Source organism: Serinus canaria, chromosome 8 (assembly GCF_022539315.1).
Source record: "Serinus canaria isolate serCan28SL12 chromosome 8, serCan2020, whole genome shotgun sequence".
NCBI classification, from domain to species: Eukaryota; Metazoa; Chordata; class Aves; order Passeriformes; family Fringillidae; genus Serinus; species Serinus canaria.
In genome coordinates, this window is record NC_066322.1 from 8,265,370 (window position 1) to 8,287,631 (window position 22,262).

Sequence of the window (22,262 nt, forward strand, 5' to 3'; positions counted from 1 at the left end):
GAGAGCAGGAGGCAAAGCAGTTTTGGAGGGTATTGAGGGCACACAGCTCTCAGGGCCTGCTAACGGTGTGGGTGAATTCCTTCAAGCTGCTGGATGCTTCTTGCAGCTGCAGAACAAATTCAATAACAATACTCTGAGCAATGCCTTTTTAATAGGCACGAGGTGAAAAGAACCCGACGAGTCAATATTTGCGGATGAAAACAAAATAAGCCGAGCTGTTAGCACAGAGGAATGCGAGGGAGGCCGGAGGCTGCTGGGGTAATTATTATTTCATCTGCCAGACAGCCGCGGTCCTGCCCGCTGCCTCCTTCCCCCGCTGCCCACGCTGGCTGTGCCGGAGGGAGGGCAGGGGGAGGTGGGGACGGGGCAGAAAAAAGCAAATTTGGCTGCGGCAGCAGCGGCGTGTGGCTGGGGCTGGCTCAGCGCTGCTGGGGCTGGCTCAGCGCTGCTGAGCCGGAGGGTGAGCGCTGCCCTGGCCCGGGTATTTAATGTCAGCGCCTGGAATGTGCTTAACACAACATTTTACAAGGGAACATTAGTCAAGCATCTGCACTGACAGAGCGGGTCAGCGATAAGGAGCCGGTGCATGGGAGCTGCAGGGAGACAGCTCTTGTTTCAGGCGAAGGAGGGCAAGCCATGAAGAGCTGGTGCCACGACAGGCTGAGAGGTTCAGAATGAGCCGGGCAGCTCTGCTGTTGGTCTAGCTGTACTGACAAGCATCGCACGGGAGTGAAAGTGCCACAGTGACAAGCGGGGTCCCGCTTCCCACACTCTCCCAGCTATTGCCTGTAGTCTCTGAGAGCCCTCCTTCAAACCTCCTGCAAGGTGGGATCTGGGGAAACCTGTCCAAAAGCCATTACCCACCCAATGCCCTTGATTGCAGGAGCGCTGGTGTTTGGCTGTCCGTGGGTGGGAGCTTTCTCATGACACATCTCAGGCTTTGCTCCCTTGCCACAGGGTCTCTTGAGAGAGCAGCTTCCCCCTGAGCCAGCACTGTCAGGCCATGGCAAGAAGCATCCATCCCTAATCAGCAGGAGCAAAATGTGCCTGGAAATCACCCAGAAATCAGGTCAGTGAAACATTAGTCAGCTTTGCCTGTGACCTGAAAACAGCACTTCCCTCTGTCTATTCCTGGAGCTATCCCTGTTCATTAGCCTTCTTGGCCCCTAGGCTTAAAAAAATCGCCCAGTGTCATGACTCTTTAATAAGATGTCATCTTCAGCCATGACAAACACGAGCACTCAATAAATAATAGCCCTGCCATGTAATGTCATGCCTCTACCATCTGTTGTAGCAATGACTGTGCCTCGCTCACCTGCCACTTCTCCCGGCTGCTCTGTGTGAGCAGCGAGAGAGCCAGGCCAGGGCTTGGCCATCCCACCCCTCTGACAGCTGCCAGGCTTAGCTCTGGGGTGGGCAGGGCAGCCAGCGCTTCTGTGGGGCAGGGAACATGCTGGGACACAGGTGGAGATGTGTGATCCAGGGCAGGAGAGAGGGATCGTGGCCCTCGGCACCTGTCTGCTTCGGGAGATGCAAAGGAGCTTCCTCACTTTCCTCCCTCTCTTCTCCTTATTCTCACCTTTTTTCTCATTTCATTATTCTCTTTTTTCTTAATCTTTTTTCTTCTGACTGTTTTCCTTTCCTTTCCACTTTACTCTCTCCTTTTCTATTTCCTTTAATCTCTGCCACACTCCTGCATCTCTGTGCTGGTTTCATGCTGTTTGAACACGGTCTCTCTGCTTTTGCTGCAAACTCACTTCCACAAAGCTCTCCAAGCATTGCCTAAGGGACAGAGCAAAGCTGAAGGCATTTGGAAACTCACTTCAGTAGTTTTGGAACAGTTCCCTTTGTCCTCCCCATCCACTACCACTGCCGAGCCTTAAACCATTTGTGCCTCAATTTACCCATCTGCAGATCTGGGATAAATGACCCAGAGCAAACCTGTTGCCGTGGGTTGGGTTTTTCACACTGGTTGGCTATGGACACTTAACTCTGCTCCCCAGCTCCCTCCTCACTGAGCCACGAAGAGGAGACTGCACTGCAGAGCAGCTGTTGCTCCTCACTGCTGAAGCAGCTCCTGTTTCTCTTCTCCACACCCCATGACCATTCCCGCCCCTTGGTACAGCCCCATCCCAGGGCTGGAGGGACACAGGCATCAGGTGGGAGTTGCAGAGCCAGGAGATAATTGCTGGTAGCAATTTAAAAGTAACTAAAACTATTTTTTAAATGGTCCTGATTAATAAAAGCTGGTTTTGAGAGGGGTTCAAGTGTGCAGGGAAGGAAAAGGACACTGCCTTTCAAGATGCCTTTTTTGCCCCCTCCCTTTCCTGTGAAACTTGGGTTACAGCGAGTGCCTAAAGGATTGCGGGACGTGGCAGTGCTGTTTGCCATGAAAACTAATAGGGCCATGCCTGCTTTCATCAGGAGTGTAACCAGAGCCATGGATGATGTTTTAAAAGGCACAGCAGCTTCAAGTGCAAGCAGGGATTTATTAATGAAATCGAAACCACGCTCGAGGCTTTGCGAGTCTTATTTTAAGAGTCTGAAGGAGAAAGGAGTGGGCTGCCTGGCTGGGTGGGCAGGAGGCAAGGTGGCCACAGCTCTGACACTGAGCAGTGGTGACAAGCAGCGGTGACAAGGGCTCACAACACTGCTGGGCTGCTGTTCTTGCTCTGCCACGGGTTATGTGCCCAACCCTGCTTGTGTCACTTAGCCTCAGTGTGCTTCAGCTCTCTGCTTGCACAGGGGGATGTGAATCACTCTCCTGCAACACCTTTAGAGAGAGATTATACTTCTGTATAAATAAGGATCCTGCTCCAAGGATGCTTCCTGTCTCTGCTTGTTTTATGGGCCCCTAAAGGACCTAAGGCAATAGCCAAGGGTTCCCACAGGATCCTGCAGGTTCAGAGAGCAGCTCTGGGACCTATTCCCATTCTGGCACTGTGTGACAGGACAGCCATGCATGTGGAGACAGGATGAGACAGGTTAAAAATGTCCCAGGAGGTGGTTAGACCAAGCAAATAGATGCCCAGACTCTGAGGGTCTCTGGTTCTGCTACAGACACAAAGTCCATTCATGCTTGAGGTCCCTATTTTCCCCTGCTTTGAAGCAGAGGCAGAGCAGTGGCCACTGCTGGAAGGTTGAATTCCCAGTTTTGGCCAGCTCTCCATGTTCCTGATGCTATTCAATAGACTCAAATAACTCCTGTGTGCTGGTGGATGTGTTCCCAGTCCTCAGTCAGGCTGCAGGAGGCAGCAAACACAGTATGCTCCTTCTGCTTCAGGAGAGAGCTGAGTATGACCTACAAGTGCATCTGAAAGCTGAATTTGCTGCTAGGGGAGAAGGAGACTTCTCCAGAGAGCATGTCTTGGCTTAACCCCAGCAGACAGCTAAGTACCACGGAGATTGTTGCTCTGTCCCCCTCACCCCAGTGGGATAGGGATGAGAATTAGAAAAAAGTAAAACCTATGGGCTGAGAACAGTTTAATAATTGAAGTTAGTAACAGTATAATATTAAATAATTAACAATATTAAGGGAGAAAACAAAAAGTAAGGGAGATAAAGAGAGGGGACTAAAACCCAAGAAAAACAAGTGATGCATGACTCAATTGCTCACCATCCCATCCCCAAGCAGTAACAAGTGGCTCCTGGCCAATTCCCCCTCTGTTTATATACCAAGTATGATGATCTATGGTATGGATTATCCCTTCGGTCACTTGGGGTCAGCTGTCCTGGCCATGCTCCCTCACAGCTCCTCGTGCACCTCCACGCTGGCAGAGCATGGGAAACTGAAAAGTCCTTGACTTAGGGTAAGCACTACTTAGCAACAGCTAAAACAGCAGTGTGTTATCAACATTATTCTCATACTAAATCCAAAACACAGCCCTGTACCAGCTACTAGGAACAAAATTAACTCTGTCCCAGCTGAAACCAGGACAGAACATGATATGGGTTAGGGTCTGTTTCTCCATCCCAAGGACAGTGTGCCTGGTTAGCAAGTGGGAATTCTGCAGAATTGATATTGCTGTATATATTTATCTCTTTTTAAAAGAGGGGAAACCCTGTAAAGTAAGCATTTCTGTTTGGAAAAAGCCTTTCTGTTGGAAAGTCTTTCTTAGCCTCAGATGCCCTTGCCATCTGCACACATAAGAAACCCTTCATAAGGTTCTCATTTCCTCTTTACCTTTTTTATATAGCCCATAATAAGATCCCTAATTTTAATGGACTGTATGGATCTCACTAGCAGGGAATGGCTCTAGCAGAGAGGCTTTAACCCTCTGATTCAACAGGATCAGCAGTGGAGCTTTTGGTCCACTGCAGGTGTTGGTGGGATTTCTGCAGCCACCTCCACCCAAGGCTCCCTTCCTGCCAGGAAATGCTCAGATGGACATGGCCCATGCATTGTCTGCCCCTCTCCCTCAAATGCTTATGAAGCTGTACAAGGAAAATAAGCAGTACTTTGCCAAGCTGGAAGATGTGGAGAGAGATGGGTTTGTTCAGTCAGAGAAGAAGGAGACAATGGACCCACCATGCTTCTGGAAGCAAAAGGTACAGCAAGGGAAATTCTACCTAAATATTCAGAAGGTAATTCCTAGTGAGACTAGTGACAAGAGAGTTAGAAAAGCACATGGAATTGTGACTTCTCTGGGCTTATCCTTTACGGAAAAAAGCACCCTAAAGGTAGGACCCCAGGGGAGTGCAAATGGTCACAAGGCACCACACTGGGTCTGGGTCTGTTTTAAAACACTCTTAGTGGCTTGGGTGAGATGCAGGGCAGAGTGTAACCCAGCCCAAAAGATGTTTTGGCTTGGTACCACTTGCTCAGGGCACAGCTCCACTTGGGTGTCAGGAGCCTGGCTGGGATCTCATCTGGGAAAAGCAGCACATGGGAGCTGGTGGAGCTGTGACTGCAGATGGGTGGAGGCAGTGCCAGGCAGAAGGATTCACAGAGCACATGTCAGCAGATCTGGGCTGGTTCCTGGGTTTCTGACAGCTCCTTTCTCCCAGAGTTCCTGGACAGGAGACAAAACGTGATTTCTTGCTCCTTGCACTCAAAGACGGCTGTGAAAGTCTGATTTATGCTGAACACTCTGGAAAAGAAGAAAGCTTGGCTGTGGAACCAAGTTCAGCTCCCAGCCAGGAGAACCTTGTATGGGATCAGCAAGTTTTAACCATGCAAATCAAATTTGAGTCCAAACAGAGCCCTGTTTCATGACTTCTGCCTCTCCCTTTCTCACTGCACAGGGTCAGGCTACCTTTTCCCTCAACAAGCCCTCACATCTATTCCTAGGATCAGGGACAGGCTGGGATATTGTAGACAACCTTTTTTCCTTTTTGTCTTTTCTCTTTTATTTTTTCTCTTTATTTTTAAATTTTTTTCTTCCCTCCTGCAAGGCACAGCCAAACACGTCACAGCTCTGCCTTTCACTGAGATAATTCCCAGCTGCCAAAATGTACTGGAAGAGGTCCACCTGCCTGTGAGCCTGTCACCAAAAGCTGTGTCTGAGCATCGCCTCATGCTGTGTGACCCCAGGCAGTCTGGAGGAGTGCTCAGGGCACTGGGGAGAAGGAATTTCTTGGCTCAGTTGTCAGCCATGAAGGTGAACAGGTGACCTTTGTTATCCATGCCTTTGTTTCCCCAGGTGGATGCAGCAGGCCAAAGGCCACCACATGTCCTTTTTGTCCCGACCCACCACCTCCTGGATGATCCTGAAAGTGGGTATGGGAGGGATGTTTGGGTGTTCCTTGGGATGTCTGCAGTCACAGTAACAGCAAATCCTCACCCTGTTACACAGGTGAGAGCCATTCAAAGGCAGCACTGATGCACCATGGAGAGGTGACACGTCCCACCCAGGCCTGCTCACCCTGGCAGAATCCAAGTTGCTCAGAAGGCCCACAAACCTCTGTCAAAGACAGGAAATTTGTGCCCAACAATCTGGTTTACAAGGGAGGTACAGCAGGCCCTGAATGGGTCCTGATGAACCTGGACATCTCCCTGGTGTACACACAGTCATGGAAGGACAGGAAACAAATACACGTTGCAGAAGGGAAAGCTTGGATTAGATATTGGGGAAAAATTTACCCTGAAGATGGTTCAACACAGAGGACCAGTGGCGTAGGGGAATCTCCATCCTTGGGGACAGTCAATACTTTCCTGTACAAAGCTCTGGGCAATCTGATCTAAGCTGACTTTGCTTTGGGGCTGTTGGACCAGAGATCTTCCAAGGTTCCCAATAACTTGCATTATCCTATGACCTACATCCAAAGCACTACCCAAGATTTTCTTGCATCATCTAGAGTTCAATGAGCCCATCTGGTTTTCTGCTTCTAAATCAGCAGGATCCTAATTCTCCCTTATGGTTTAATCCCTTAATTCATTTGGCGTGATCCTTTATTGTGTGGCTAGAGGAAAAGGAAACAGCGTAGCAGAGAAAAGAGAGAAATGCAACAAGTGCCCCTGAGATCAGTATATTACTCCTCTTCTTTCCTGTTTGCCTTCCTGCTGTTCTGCTTCCATGAAAATTTGTGGGATTTCATCCAAAGTTCCAGAATCTCCCCTCCAGCAGTGTGTAGGGATGGATGCTCAGAAAGAAAATAAAAGAAATGGTGAGCCCAGAATGATTCTCTCCCTACTCTCTGCCAACCTCTGGCAGCTGAAGCCTGAAGGACATCTGAAGTTAAAGGCCACATCCAGACTTGAGCACTCAGTAGTTACCACCTGAGAACCTGCCAGCAGAGTGAGAGCCGTGAGAGAGTGAGTTTTACAGGATAACCCAGGGAAAAGTATTTCAACTTCTTCATGTGAAACTGGCTGTCCAGTTCTCTCACTGGACTCCTCCCTGTGCCTTCTCACCTTACCAGTGCTGCCCTGGCAAAGCTCATCTGAGCTGTGGATATCTGGGGAGCTGGATGGTGTGTCCAAGTACCCTGTGTTTCTTCAGAGGTGTGAGTGAGCTGAAGCACGGCTCCACGGAGGAAAATTATCTACAGACAAACTCACTGCTTTTGTCCACCAGTGCAGCACATGGTGGTGGTAGGAATTCCCTCTCCATTTTGAGGTACTCAAAGTTCATACAGCTGCAAGAGGAGAGAGAGGGGATGCCTGGCCTTCCCCCATGCTGACACACAGGGCTGGCTTCGAAAAGATGTCCGTGGAGTTTGGAAAAGAAGCAGAAATATGTATTTCCCTAATAAGCTGAAAACTTCAATAAATGTTTTCCCTCAGTAGGATGTAGCTGAGGAATCTGGGGACCATTGCTGGAGCCAGCCTCTCTGAGAGGAGAAAGTGAAAAGCCAGTCCAAGTGCAACAAATGCCTGGACAATAAAGGGATCTGAGGGGGTTCAAGGGTAGGAGGGATTTTTTTGTCTCTCTGTTGTTGTTTCTTGATTAATATTTACATGTCAGAACCAGCACAGCACACCTCCAGATCACACACGGGATCTTTTTCTCCTTACTTGGGCAACAGAATGTGTGGGCAGGACAATTGTGCAAACAAAGATGTGTGCCAAGCCCACCGCACCGAAGGGAAGAAATAAAAATACCAGTTATTTAAAACATGTGTATTAACAGAGGGGTTGACCTCTCCCCTGCCTTCATGCTCTACTGACATTGAGGAGGGAGATGAAAAACCTCACTGGAGCATCAGACTGGCCCCAGCCCGTGGGGATGGAGGGGCTTTGCTGCACTGGCCCATGGACTCTCTGGGGCACCCATTGGCACCTGCTGCATCTCTCCTGTTACCCCTGATGGCACATGCACCTCTCCACCCCAGCTCCTGGGGAGCAGAGCACAGCTGCAGGAGAAGCTGGTTGAAATTCCCACCCTTCCCTAGCAGGGAAAAGTACAGCTTTGGTTCAAACAGAGGGGCAAGGCAAGCGGCTGCAGTGTTGTGATACCTGTGGGATCCTTCTGGCATGGCTGAGCCACATCTGCCCGTGGTTGCAGCATCTCCTGGGTACAGGGACAATGACAGCCACAAAAGGACAGGATTCAGACAAATCAACTTCATGCCAGCAAGGCTGTGGCTCTTTCTCCTTCTCATGCCCTTCTCTGCACCCTTCTTCCCTGCCTCCCCTCTTCAAATGCATCCAAAAGATTACAGCCCAAATGTTCCAAATTTAGGGATGAACAATGTTCCCAGCATTTTTGCTTTGTAAAGGGGATAGAGGGATATGGAATAACAAGGGGCTAATGCCACCCAGCCCCTTCTCACTATCTGGCTTTGCACCAGGTCTCCAAACCCTGAGGAGAAGTGCCAGGTCCTCCCTGGGTGTCTTCCACTCCATGAGCAATTACAGTGTCCTGATCTGGGTGCTCCAGCACCGCCATGAGGAGGGTGCAGGGCCCTTGGGGAGGTAATGGGAGTCAGAAGGCCAGAATGTCTTATCAACTTGCTTGAAAGCAGAGTCAAGCCCTTCAAATGAAAGCCCTTGGAAGAGAGGAGATGATCTTCCCTCAAGTGTCAGGCACATTTCAGCAGTTTAGAAATACCACTAATGTGTATGATGTCCTCCCGCCACCAAACCCAGCCTTGCAGCACCGGCCACAACATCAACCCTGGACCTGGTTCTGACAGAGCTGAGTACCTGTGCTTGATTCAGACTGGAGCAGCAAGGATCAGGCGTCAGGTGTGTGTTTCCAGAGGCACTTTCAGCTGCCATTTCTTGGTTCTGCCTTCCCAGGTTTGACTATATGTTTCTCCCTATGCAAACCAAAGAAGGGGTTAAACCGAGCTTACCTTTTCAGGATCAGGACAAGACAGACACTTGGCTGGAAAGGGAGCAACATCCAGCCCCCTTCTCTCTCCCATCCCATTCCTCTTGCCACCCTGTTTCTCTCCTGCACAACCCACTGCAAAGCTGCTCTGGTTGCTCAGTGATGAGCTGTGAACCAATGACATGAGAGGGGACAACATCCTGTTGTCCTGCCCATCCTTCCCAGGTCCTGACACCTGTCAAGGGCAGGAGGGAAAGAACTGAACACGGGGGATTTTCCCCCACCCTGCTGCAAGGCACCTAGGGCTGAGGCCACTGGCTTTCAGTGAGATTCCAGGTCTGCATTTCCCCTGTGTCCGGCTCCTGTTTAAAGTCGAGGGGGAATTGTCTCCAGAGGTGTGCAAAGTTGCTGGTTTTATTCTTCCAGTCCTGAGAACAAAAGGAGCATCCCGAGACGGAGCATCGAGTCTGCTAAGGCAGTCAAATCCCAACTGGTGTTCATGTTTTATCCACGGGATGAGTTTTGGGATGGGCTCAGCAGAGACACCCAAAGCTACACAAGGGCCGGTGTTGTGGCTGGGCTCTCGGGAGAGCGGCTGGAAGGGATGAGACAAGAGAATGGATTTGCCAGCTCTGCCTTTTCTCAGGACACCGGCCAGCCCGCCCCGCGCCGGTTCCTGCCTCTGCCCCCGGGTTCTTCCTAACGAGGTTTCCAGCTCGGCTGAAGCCCCGCGTTGCTTTCAGGACCGCAGCCGTCCAGAGCTGAACGGCACTGCGGAGGGAGGTGGGGATAGCCGTTCCCATCCCCCGATTTCTCTCCTCCACGGTACTAGGGAGGGTTCGGGTTACACCAAACTAACGCGAAAGAGGAGCAAAACTGAGGAGGGGGAGCAGAAAATATCGTCACTGACTCGTGGAAAGACGGGCGAGGGGGTTATAAACCCTGTGCCGATGATACCTCAGAAAGGGGCAGCTTGGGGTTGCTTTCGGCGGTGGTCCCTGCGTCCTGTGCAGGAGTTTGTGATGGAAAGTCTGCAAAAGCCATTAGGACTTTTGTGCTGGGGCACTAGAAAAGCAACGCAGACACCACTCACTTTTCTAAATAAACATTAGTCTTAAAAAGTTTGCACTGCTGACCCCCGCAGCTCTGATTACTTGTAATTCTCTGAACCATATTTTAAGGCTTGTAACTATTTTTTTTTTCCGGGGAGGGGGCGGGTTTCCTTCGTTCCTTCCTGCAGCCGTGCCACAGATGTATCGTGTGCTCCGGGGCCGGGGGTGTCTCTGCCCACCCCCCAGAGCAGGTCCTTATTCCACAGCCCTGCAGCCAGAGCCCCTCTGCATATTGAACTCTCCCCAAGTTCCCCAAAGAAGCTTTTTCTTTTTTTTTCCTTTTTTTTTTTTTCTTCTTTTTTTTTTTTTTCGTGGTGTGACCACATTCGCGATCCCGGTGCAGAGATGCTGTTCCCCTTTCAGTGTAGAAGCAGTGCGGGCTGCGGCCCCATCCCCACCGGACTGTGCCCTGAAGCAGCCCCGGGAACCTCCCCAACCCCCCCCAAAGAGCCATATCTTCGCAGCACGGCGGAGGCAGCTGCACCGAGGTATCATCAGCATAATTGGAAGGGTCACATGTTAAACCCTCGCTGTTGTTCGCGGTAATGTAGCTGTGTCCCCCGGTTGCACATTTACCGATTTCTCGCAAACCAGCCATTGTCACAAGGTTCATTCCAGGAGGAGTGATCCAATGGGTTGCCACGGCAACTATAATGACATTAAAATAGAGGCGGCAGCCGCCGCCCCCCCCCACCCCCCTCCCCTCTTCTCCCTCCTTTAAAAACCGGCAGCAACACGGCAAAATTCCGCACCGTCCCGTCGGGGCAGCCCGGGAAATAACACGGGCACCCAGCGGAAAACAAACTGTGTGTGGCGGGAGGTTGGTTTGTATCAAACCTTCCCAGAGAACGCGGCCGAGGGAAGCCCCGAAATGCGGCGGAGCCCTCTCGCCCGCGGGAGGCGAAAATGACCAAAGTGCGCGATTTCCAGGCGGGAAGGGCGAGCGGAGCCAGGGGCTGGGAAGCAGGGATCCATCCCTGCTGCGAGCACTGGGCGGGAGCGGGAAAAAGGGTACAAACCTAAAGGTTCTAAAGCCCCGCCGAGGCACCTGTGGGTTGGGCGGTGAGAGCCTCTCCCTCGGCCCGGCCCCGCGCTGGAAATCCGCTTTGCGCCTCTTGGTTTTCCGGGAAACCTTCGTTTCCGATTAATTTGCCTTTATTATTTCTCATCGGTTCTGCTACGGTGTTTTCTGGGTTTGGTTTTTTTTTTTTTTGGTTTTTTTTTCCCAGGAACTTTGGTGCCAGAAAAGATGTTTTAAAAAAGGACCCCTGTTTCCGATTATCACAAGACGCCCTTCCCTCTCGATGAATATTTCTTTGCTGTCTGTCCCAAGCACGTAAATAAGTGCGACCAAGGAATATAGTGCAAAAACAGAAGGAAAATTCTGGGGATATCGACTATAATATCATCTTGGTCTGGCGGGAGACTCCATAAGTTTGATTTCCGTATAAGACAGAAATACTGCCCGTTTTATCTCGTCGACAGCTGATAGCAGCGCCTGAAATCGAGCCTTGCAGGATTTCAGTGACGCTTTCCAGAATATTTTTCCCGATCTCTCAGTGAGGTCGGGAAACGAATAAATTCTATCAATTTCTCGCCTTTTTTCCCCATGTGAGCCCGTGAGCGAGAGTTTGCCGAGCAAGGACAGAGTGGAAAGACCTGACAGCTCCACTCAGAGCCGTGGTTTCGTTGCCTCCACCAAAATGTGCCCAACACCTGCCTGCGGTTGGGCTAAATCGCCACTCCGGGAAGAAAGGGAAACGTGTTCGCTGTTGGCAACGCCGAAAAAATTAAAAAAAAAAAAAAAAACAGGAGAGGGTGGAGGGAGAAGAATTCAGCGCAACCCGAAGCGGCGCCGCCCGCAGCCGGTTCACACGCGGTTTGCGGCGGAGGAGCGGCTTCCTCCGGCCGGCCCCGACGGCTGAGCTGCGGCAGCGACACTCGCAGCACGCCGAATGTCCGCCCAGGGACAGGGCTACACCGGGGGATGCTCCGAACTGCCCCCTCGGAGCGCCCGTGGCAGGTGGGGCAGGCCCGGGGGCTGCAGGGTCTGAGGGCACGGCTGGGCCCGGCCTCCCGAGGGCTGCCCGACCCTCCGGAGCTGCCTCCCTCCCCCGCACAACCTCTACGCTGCCAACCTCTACGCTGCCATCTCAGCAGAGATGGCGAGGGTGGGATGCGGGGACCACCCCGCAGCTTGGACAGAGTTTCCCACCTCTGGCTGCTGCTGGAAAACGCTCTCGGGCTGGGCTTTGGGCCGGCCGGGGCGGGCCGTGGTGGCAGTCGCCGTTCCCGGGGGGATACGAGGACACGGGGGGACAGGAGGAGTCGCCCCACAGGAGCTGTGGGGGGGAGAAGCAGCCGAGATGAGAAGGGACCGGCCGGAACCGCGGGAGAGACGGAGAGGAGGCCGCGGTCGAGTGTCCCCTACCGCAGGGCCAAGAGGGGTCCCTGTCCCAGATACGTGTCCGGCTCCGTGGGTGTGGGACCCTCCACCCTGCGGCCGGAGGGGACCCCCGGGATAGCAGAGGTTGCTGGGGACACAGCCTGGGCTCAGCTCGCTCCCGCTCCAGGGAGGCCAGAAATGTTCTTTTTGACGATCTCCTGAGCTGCAGAGCCGTCAAAAACGTCCCTCTGAAGTGACCCTCTTGGCAGGGACTCATTGAAAGACATGCACAGAGTAGGAGAATGTCTGAGGAGAGATGGCAGCCTCATGGGACAGGGGAGAAAAGGAAATTAAAACCTAGTTAAAAAGAAGGAGAAAAGAGAGAGAAAGGTGGGAAACAGAAATTAACCTCCTTGTGAAACGTCTCGGGCTTCTAGGGAGAACTGCTGAAGGGAGGCCTTTCCACTAGGGTGGTTAAATTTACTCGTGTCCCACATGACCGAGGGTGGGGGACCCGGGGCGGGGGGGCGAAGAGAAAGGTCATGGGATTGGGATTTGGGTTGTAAATCACAGAGAAGACGTGGATTTCAGTGCCGCGTTAGGTGGCAGCGGCCTCTGGTTTTGCAAGAGAAGCAATTAAATAGGAGAGAGGGAAAAAAATGGGGGGGAAGAAAAGTGCATTTTAGAAATAACACGGGTGAAGTCTCAGACGGTTAGGGGTGGGAAGGTGCGTTGGGGGAGAGCCTCTGGGAGACTCTGCTCTCCATGGGAAGGGATTGCCCCCACATGTCCCCAGGCCGCCGGTGGGTGCTCGGCTCTGCATCCTGCCCGGCCCCGGCTCCTTCGTCCGAGCCCTGTGCGCTCCTTTTGTTGCCTTTATTTTGTGGCCACGTTTCTCTCCCAGAAAGAGGAGATCGCAGGGGCGCTGGAGGCCGAAGGGAAGGGGTCGGCACTGCCCAACTGGCTGATTCCCATTTCGCTCCCCTTGCCCCTACGCACCCCACGGGGGCCTGCCGCGGAAGGGGACCCGCGGTCCGAGGCGAGGGGGCTTGTCTGGCTGAACCCTGAAATTTTTCGGCGCCATGCGCAAAGAGGGCAAGTTTTTCCTTCTCTGTTTGGTTTGTGTCAATTTAAAGAGTAAACGGCGGCACCTCCATCCCCGGTCCGTCGGGGTCCGGCCCCCAGCACGGCTCCGCTCCCACCCGGCTGAGTGTCCCCACTCCCGAGGTCTTGTCCTCTGTCTCCCCTCTCCCTCTGTCGAGGGCTGATGGGTGGACATTATGGGGGGGGGGCCCAGCTAATCTCGTCCGGGTGGGGGGAAAATTCCCACGGACTTTGCAGGGAGTGCAGCTGGAATGAAAGGCGATCGTGTGCCCCGCAGAAGGCTCTCTCTCACGGCTGAAGAGTGATTTGCGAGGGCGGGGGGTGAGCCGGGGCTCATCCGTGGGCTTTCCGAGTGCTCTCCACTCGCCTCCTTCGGCGAGGAAAAGTGATGTATCTGGGAATTTTTGTGAAAGTGAAAGAAATGGCCGGTGTTGTTTCAAGCCGTTTCAAACCCGCGGTACTGACGAAAGAGGAATCTAATTTCATTTAAAAGCCCAGTTAAAGCAGGGAAAACGAAATATGAATGAAACGGATAAAGACGCCCCCGAAGAGCGCTTCTCTGCCACCCTGCGTCATGGAGTCCGAGCCTCGGTAACCAGAAAGGATCGAGGGCGGGAGAAACACCACTAAACCGGCCATGAGACAGATCCCAAGGCACGGACACGAAATCTCCCATGGAAAATCTGACGGACAAACTCATTACACCCCTTGGGTCTCCCTGCCGACCTCTCGTCGGGGAGATTGTATCCCTTGCAGGTTTCATGCTGCAGTGGCAGGGAGGGATGAGTGTGGTTCACGCCATACCCGTGAACCCAATTCACCGGATCCCAGGGGAAGGGATGCGGGCAGCCAGGGCGCTTGGGAAGCAGGAATCCCGTCGGTCCGCGGCCGGGAAAGGCCGCCGGGCTCCAGGCTACTCGGTACCGGCTGCCCAGTGGGGCTGAGCCCCTTCCCGGGCCATCCCGGGGCGCATCCCGGTACCATTCACCCGAGGATATCATTAGCATCCGAACGATGAGGAAGGATCGGAAAAGCGCGGACAAAACCCTGCCGCGAGCAGGTTTTGTCTCGTCCTGGATCTCAGCGTCACCTGTTGCTGCCACGGGCTTGCGGTGCCAGTGTACACCTCATTTAAGAAATTAATAAAGTGCGAATTGGTGCCGCACACGATCCCCCATCCAGGGGGGAGCCACACCGGCGCACGCTCAGCCCTGAAACCCCGCATGGGCCGGCGCGTCCCGGAGCGACCTCCCCGGTGAAGGCACCGGCGGGCCGGTGGAAGGGGTGTGGGGCGTGGGCTCCAGGGTCCCCCGCTCCAAAAACTCGCCCTGAGCTGCCCCGCAGCCCACCGGGCACAGGCAGGGGAAGCACTGAGCCCGGAGGAGCGCCCATCGGAACCGCTCCTGGTTCAAAGGAGGGGAGACTCCCCTCTCTGAGGCCAAGAGAGAGATTCCCGGGGGTGGACGCAGCTGGAAGTCTGGACAGAGTGGGAAAGCGGCCCTCGATAAACCCCAGGAGAAGTGGGTGAAGCAGGAGAGACAGACAGCGAGAGAAAAGGGAGGAAAAAAGAAAAGGAGAAAGATGAAAGGAAGAAGAAAGAGAGTGGGAGCAAAATAAATAGAAAAATAAAAAGAAAAATCGTTAGAAAGGGTAAGAGCAAAAGAGAGAGGAAAAGAAAAATAAAAAGGGAGTAAGACGAAAAAGAAAAGAGCGAGAAAGAGAGAAAACCAAACCAAAATAAAATGGTTAAAGAGGGGAAGGAGGAAAAAACCAAAACACAAAGAAATTTAACGGGGGGGAGACAGAAAATGAGGAAAAGGTAAGAGAAAAATAGAGAAAGAAAGAAAGAAAGAAGAAAGAAAGAAAGAAAGAAGAAAGAAAGAAGAAAGAAAGAAAGAAAGAAAGAAAGAAAGAAAGAAAGAAAGAATTAGACCAGTGAAAGAAGGAAAAGGCGAAAGAAAGATAACGAAAGAAAGAGGAAAATAATTATAGAAAGAAGGAAAGAATGGAAGAAAGAAAGAAGATGGGAAATTTCAAAGAAGAAATAAAAAGTGAAAAAAGAGCGGATGATAAATAAAAGGCGATGAAGAGGAAGAAGGTCAGACGAGCCGTAGTCCTGGAGGTGAGGGCAGAGCGCGGAGCCCCTGCCCCTCTCCTCGCCTGACAGACGGACACAGGGGCGAGCACAGGTCCCTGACCTACCGCGAACATCTCCAGGAGAATTCAAAAGCACCAATTTATTTCCAAAGCAATTTTCCCGCGGCTGAGCCAACAGCTCTTCCTGCCCTCTCCAGATCGGAAAACGGGATTTTTAATTTTTTTTTTTTTAACATCTCGTTTCTCTACGTTCTGCTCGGGGAAGGAAAGAAACAAAAAGAGAGATGGGGAGGGAAAGAAAATGCTGGAAGGCAAAATTTTCAGGTCGGGCACTGGGGCACAGGGAGATTGGACGTTATTATTAAACCCTAAATTCACCGTGAAAACGGGAGTTTTTGCGCAGTCACAAGGAAAGGCCAGGGCAGTCCTGGAGGAAGGATCAAACTATTGGAAAAGATGTTCTTGATGTCCTAAGGTGGTTTTTATAATCCAGGATGAATTATTTTTGTTCAGGGCTGAGAGAAACTAGAAAGAGAAAACAAAAAATACTACCGGAGAAAGGAATAAGATCTTGACCTTTCCTAATTCTCCAAATCAGCAGTAATGGAAAGCAGAAGGTGCCAGGGGAAGAGGCAGGGGGTGAGGGCCGAGCGGGCGGCGCAGCGGGGCCGGTCGGGCCGGGGTCCCGCACCCACAGCCCGCAGCGGGCGAGGGAAGGGCCGCTCGCTTCCCTCCTCGGGATCCGCACCACTTAACACGGGCTTAGTTAAGCGAAAGCAGAGAAAGAAATTACACACACGCAGCCCTCCCGCTGTGGTCCCGACGGGGATATTCCGGCGCAGGATCGTTTTATCCCGCCCCGACAAACCCGAGGAGAATCCCCCGTTTTCCGCCTCTCCCGGGCTGCGCACACACGGAAATCCGCCGCGGAGTAACTGCGCAGAGAGCGTCGCGATTTTGCTACAAGCCTTTCATCTGACATATAGAAAGCAGAGGAGTGGGAGCACATTAGGGGAAAAAAAAAAAAAAAAAAAAAAAAAGAGAAGGAAAATCTCCATGAATGCATGACCAAAGCCAAAAGCAAGGCAGGAAAATCTGCACCCCCCTGGTCCTACTCAGAAACAGCCGCCTATCCGAAAGGGAGAAGTGGGAAAAAAAAAAAAAACCCAAACGTGCAGAAAAGGATCGGGCTCCTGGAGGGTTTTGCCCGGGGTTTAGCACTGACAAAACCAACTCCCGAAAGCAGCCTCGAGAACCTGGGCTACAGAGCCTACGCACGGGAGGAGAGGAAAAGGGAAATGCTAAGTCGCCTTTTTGGCCAGGGACTCCCAAGCAGCGACTGCAACAGCTAATTATTTTCCTTTCAGTGCTCGGTTATTGCTGGTGTCGTCCTCGCCTCCCCTCCAATAAATAAATAAAACCCTCCTTTAGGCAGCGAGGCGTGAAAAATGATCCTCGCTGAACGCTTAAAAATAACGTCCCGTGAAGATCGGGGCCGCGGAGCCAGCCAGCCCCGTAATTAGGGGCCATTATCCGTCCCGCCTAGCCGAGGCAAAATTTCTAGTGAAAACCCCGCACCGAGCCCGGCCAGGGCATTCCGGATCCAGGGGAGACCCCCGGGTCCTTCCCCGCCGCCCCCCACTCCTGTGGACGGGCAGAGCCGGATCCCGGGGGCGCCCCGCCGACCCTCCCCGAGCCACGCAGACACTTGCAGGCGGCGTGAGACTGATCGGGGCACGGCACGAGCTGCGGTGCTTGGGGGAAATTCAGGGAATGGGGCAAATTCTAATGTTAGAGACGCTTGGGGTTCTTCCCCCCAAAATAAAACCTCGACGGCGCTTGCAGACGCAGCCCCCGCAGGTCCTTCCTGCGTGGGTACCACTTTAAGGGGGGGAATCCCACGCTCCCCAAGTCAGTTCAGCTTCAATCCTGTCCGGCGACCGAGGCTTAAAAATCCACAATGACTCCGTAAAGCAAAAGGAGACGAACGGAGCCGGGAAAAGGTGTCCCAGTCCCAGAGACCCCCCCCGATCCCCCTCTCCTGAGCGTGTGGGGGCAGGGGGCTCTCCAGGGAAACACCGCTTCCCTGCAGAGGACCCCCCTCTATCCCTTCAAGCCCCGAGACCACCAACTTGGAGAACCCATTGCACCGGCGGGACTGCAGGGGCCACACGCCTCCTTCATCCCTCCGGGCATCCACTGCCATTTCTTATCCGCTCCTGGTACCCTTGGCTCCTTTTCCTCCTGCGCTTCACAAACAAACAGGCCAAAAATTATTAAAAATCGCTACTTTATATTAAAATAACCGGCCCCCCTTCAGCCAGGCACACCACCACCGCCCAGCCTCGCTGCACATCGCTTTCTTCCCTCGGATCCCGTCTCCTCAAAGCAGGCTCGGTTATTAAAAGAGGCTGAACAAAGATAGCCCCGAGAGCAGCTATCAGCGCATTTTAACTTCATCAAAGACTTCGGGGGAGAGGGAGAGGAGGGGTCTGGCACCTTCTAGTAATGAGCTTGTCAGGAACACCCCTGCCAGAGCAATTGAACAATTTGCACACAAGCAAAAGAAAAGGAGAGTGGAGGGAGGGAGGAAGGGGAAATGCTACAAAAGCCCCTTCAATTTCCAACCATGTGCTTGGCAATCTGGAAAATAGATTCATTGGCCTCCTCTTTTCTCCCATGTCGAGTCTTGTAGCCCCTTTTGTAGGAGCTGGACATGAAAGGGAGACAACCAAGTGCCGGACACGAAGATCGCTTTTCAAAAGCAAATGTGTGTGAAGGCGAGATGTGAGACCGCTCGCTGCGGGGAGGCGGCACGTTCAGGAACAACATCAACAAACTGCGCGGAGGTTCGAGGTGGCACAGACAGGGGCAGCCGAGGGGGGATAAAAAAGGGATGGGTGGGGGAAGAGAAAAGAAAAGCCGATCCCCCCCCTGCTCGCCGGCGCACACCGTGCGGCTCCTGCTCCTGCCTGAGCCCCGGAGGGCCCCGCACAAAGCCCCGCTGCCCGGGGACCAGCTCCGTCCCCGCTCCCTGCCTCGTACGGCTCAGCTTTTCTTTCTTTTTTTCTCCTTCTCCTTCAGCTGGCTGCCCGGTCAGAAAGGCCTCGATTCTTTCGATCAGGGTCCCTGCCAACAAGCAAACCAAAGAGCCACGTTTGGTCCCTGAAAAAAATAAATTGGAAGGGGGGTAGAGAAGTTTGGAAGAGAAGGGATCGCTTTAAGATGTTTATTTACTTTGTAAGTTGTTGCAAAATTTAGGTAGAGATCAAGTTTCATTCGGTCATTCAGATACTGCAGGCCCGAGGGGGACGTGTATGCGGGGGGGAAACCCTCCAACTTATTTTCTCATGTGTCAACTTTTCCAAACAAAATAAAAGGAGGTGGGGGGGGGGGTGGAGGGGGTGAAGAAGGGAGACTTTTTCCCGGCCACCACCTCCTTCCCCCTGAAAACAAGCGGGGTATTTTTTGGTTTTGGTTTTGTTTGGGGTTTTTTTGTTGTTGTTTTGTTGTTGTTTGCTTGCTTTTGCTTTGGGTATCTTTTTTCCCTGGGAGATACCAAAATCCAAGAAATAAAAATTAAAATTATTAAAAAAAAAAAAAAAAATCCGGGGATCTTTATGCTTGCCGGCCCGTGGATCTCCAGCGGGGCCCGGCACCGGGCCCGGGCGGTGTGGCAGCCCGCGGCGCTGGGCAGGGGGCGGCGCGGAGCAGCCCCGCGCAGGCTGCGCGCCCGGCCGTGGAGGGGCTGCTCAGCCCCTGCCGAACGCGCGGCTGTCGCCGGCCCCAGGTTGGGAGCCTCGGGCTTCCCCGAGGCCCGAGCGGGACTCTCGGCTCTCAGCGTGACAAAGGACATCGCAAAGAACGATTTGGATTGTTGTGGTTTTTTTTTTAACCAGGTCACAAACATTTATTAATTTACACCAACGGTGGACAAAATTCTGTTGCCTTTTCCACATCAAATTATTCACAGATTCTCTCAATAAAATAGATATGACGGATGCACAACCAGTGAAGAGTTAACTGGACTCTGCTCATTAGCTCCCAAATAATCTATATACAAATAATTACCAATACACCAAAAAACCCACGCACGGAGGGGGTGGGAAAACGGGGATTTAAAAAAAAATAGTATGGGAATTCTCCAAACTTCCTGACTGATCCGATTTTCTTTTAAACGTGCATTTGAATGTCTAATTGGGGGAAAAAAAATGAAAGAAAAAAAAGAAACCGCAGTCCTGAGTTTCACCGACTTTTCATCTTCTTAAAAACAAAGAAACCTTAAACAGTGCCTTTTAAAACCAAACCCGAAGCTTCAAAGAAACTAAAAATAAGATCGGACCATTAAGACATTTTCTTTGAGAGCAGGGGAGAGACAGACACACATGGCAAAACCACCCGGCACAGAGACTTGCAGGAACGAAAACGGGCTCGCTGCGACCGGGGGCGTCCGCAACTCCCCTGGCCGCTTTCCCAGGCGATCTGGGGGACCCCCGCGGAAAAACCCGCACCTCTCAAAGGAAACATTTCCGACCCTAACACAGTTTCGTTCTTCACATGCCCCCCCCTCCGCCCCTCACAAGACGTTGCGTGTTCCACCAGCCTAGGTCCCAGCCTATGTTACGGCCACTTTATAAATACGCTTTGGCGCTTGTAGGACCAAATCGTGTTATTCTTTCCCTCCTCCCGCCCTCCCGATTTGTTGAATTTTTTTTTTTTTTTCCGAGCAAAGAGAGACAAACAGATCTGGATGCCACTGAGCCTGGAAATTAAGTAAAAATTAAAAAAAAAAAAAAAAAAAAGGAAATATTTCCTACCTTAAAACACAACAGGAGGAGATGGGGGGGACACGGGGAGAGGGAAGGGGAGCAGTTTCGGAGGAGTGGGGGAGAGCTGGAAAGGGGCCGTTTGCTTCGCGACTCTCCCCCCATCCCCCTCCCCTTCCCCAGTCCCCAGTACACTTTAAAAATGACAGCTGCTGAGGGTTGTGATTTTACTGGAAAAGTTCTGGGCCGGCTGGAGGAGCGGCTCGTGTGCCAGGCTGACCTGGGGCTGTGCCGGGGCCAAGGCGGGGCTGAGCACGGCCAGGACCTGCGCCGGGGGGCCCGCCTGGCCGGCGGGGTAGGGCGCGGCGGGCGCGACGCTGGGGTTGGTGCTGGGCGGCGGGGGCACGGCCCCCCCGATGATGTTGTCTATGGAAAAAGAGGGCCGGGAGGGGTGGTTGGTGCCGCCGCTGCCGCCGCCGCCGCCGCCGGCGGGCGAGGGGTCCGGCTTGAGGGTCTGGAGGAGGGCGGCGGGCAGGGCGGTGGGGCTCAGCTGGGGGTGGTAGAAGGACTTCCTGCAGTTCAGCTCGCCGCCCAGGAAGGAGGGCAGCCCCGAGGCGGCGGAGAAGACGGAGGCGGCAGCGGGAGGCGGCGGAGCCGGTAACGGGCAGTGCGGCGCCGGGAAGGGGAAGGCGCCCGCGGCGCCGCCGCCTCCGCCACCGGGATGGTGGTGGTGGTGGTGGGGGTAACCCTGGAGCTGCAGGCCGTAGTTGTAGCCGTAAGGTCCGTAGGCGAAGCCGGGCAGGAAGGCGGCGGGGTCGGCGGCCCCGGCCCGCAGCAGCAGCTCGGGGTGCGGCGGGTGCAGCTGCTGCTGCCGCTTGAAGCGCTTCCTCCGCCGCAGGAAGCTCCCGTTGTCGAACATGTCGGCGGACTCGGGGTCCAGCGTCCAGTAGTTGCCCTTGCCCGGGTTGCCGGGCTCCCGGGGGATCTTGACGAAGCAGTCGTTGAGGGAGAGGTTGTGGCGGATGCTGTTCTGCCAGGCGGGGAACTTCTCCCGGTAGTACGGGAAGCGCCCGCTGATGAACTCGCAGATCTCGCTCAGCGTTAGCCTCTTCTTGGGGCTCTGCAGGATGGCCATGGTGATGAGGGCGATGTAGGAGTAGGGCGGCTTCACCAGCGGGTTCTTCCCTCCCGCGCCGCCGCCACCGCCGCCGCCCGCGGGCGCCTTCTCCCCGGGCGCGGCGCCGCGGGCGCAGGCCGGCTCCGAGCCGCCGGCGGGGGACAGCCGCTCCGGGGACCCCCCCATGCGCGCCTTGGCGGCCCCGCTCCGCGGCAGCGCCAGCCCCAGCGGATCGCCGCCGTCCTCCTCGTCCTCCTCCTCCTCGTCCTCGTCCTCCTCCTCCTCGCTGTACTTGCCCCCATCCTGGGGCGGGCCCACCACGTCGATATCCGCGTCCTCCACCTCGGAGAGCGGCTCTTCCTCCGGGGAGCGCTCGGACATGATCCCGCAGCCGCCGCCGCCGCTGCTGCCCAAAGTCATTGTTGTGCGGCCGGGGCGGCCGGGGCCGGGCTCCCCCCCCCACCTAGCGGCGGCTCCCGGGATGGGCCCGGGGCCGTGCCGGAGGGCTGCGGCCGCCGCTGGGACTCCGCGCCCCGGCGCCGCCGCTCCGCTCCGCGCCCCGCTCGCCGCGCCGCTGCTGGCGGGGCCGCGGTGCTGGCTGCGGGGTGGTGGCTGCGGAGGGAGGGGCGGCGGAGGGGGCGCGGGGCGGGGGCGGGGGGACGGGAGCGCCCGTGGGCCGGGCGCTTGGGAGCAGCGATAATAAATAATGGTGATAATGATAATAAAAAGAGAGAAATTGAAAAAAAAAATAAAAAGAAGGGGGGAAGGTTAAAAAAAAAAAAAGAAAAGTGGGTTTTATGACGGCTCCTTGTCTGGTTGGGGGGAGGGAGGGGGAGGGGGAAGGGAGGGGCAGGGGAAGAGGGAGGGGGGAGGGCAGAAGTGGGGAAGGCGGCTCCCCCCTCCCCACCCCTCCCGAGCTGGGACCCGGTGGAAACGCTCCCACACTGCGTCTGCTGCCAGCGC

General features: G+C 54.0%; 1 protein-coding gene and 1 long non-coding RNA gene across 2 annotated transcripts in view; both read right to left on the reverse strand.

The window, feature by feature from the left end:
• Nucleotides 1-22,262, reverse strand: part of LOC127059877 (uncharacterized) — a 281,096-nt gene that overhangs the window by 216,996 nt on the left and 41,838 nt on the right. The gene's annotated exons all lie outside the window — the stretch shown is intronic.
• On the reverse strand, nt 19,316-21,772 carry FOXD2 (forkhead box D2). Its single transcript, XM_030226586.2, is given in 3 exon segments — nt 19,316-20,876; nt 20,878-20,927; nt 20,930-21,772. Coding segments are annotated over 3 exon segments (1,338 nt in total). The 5' UTR covers nt 21,720-21,772; the 3' UTR covers nt 19,316-20,378.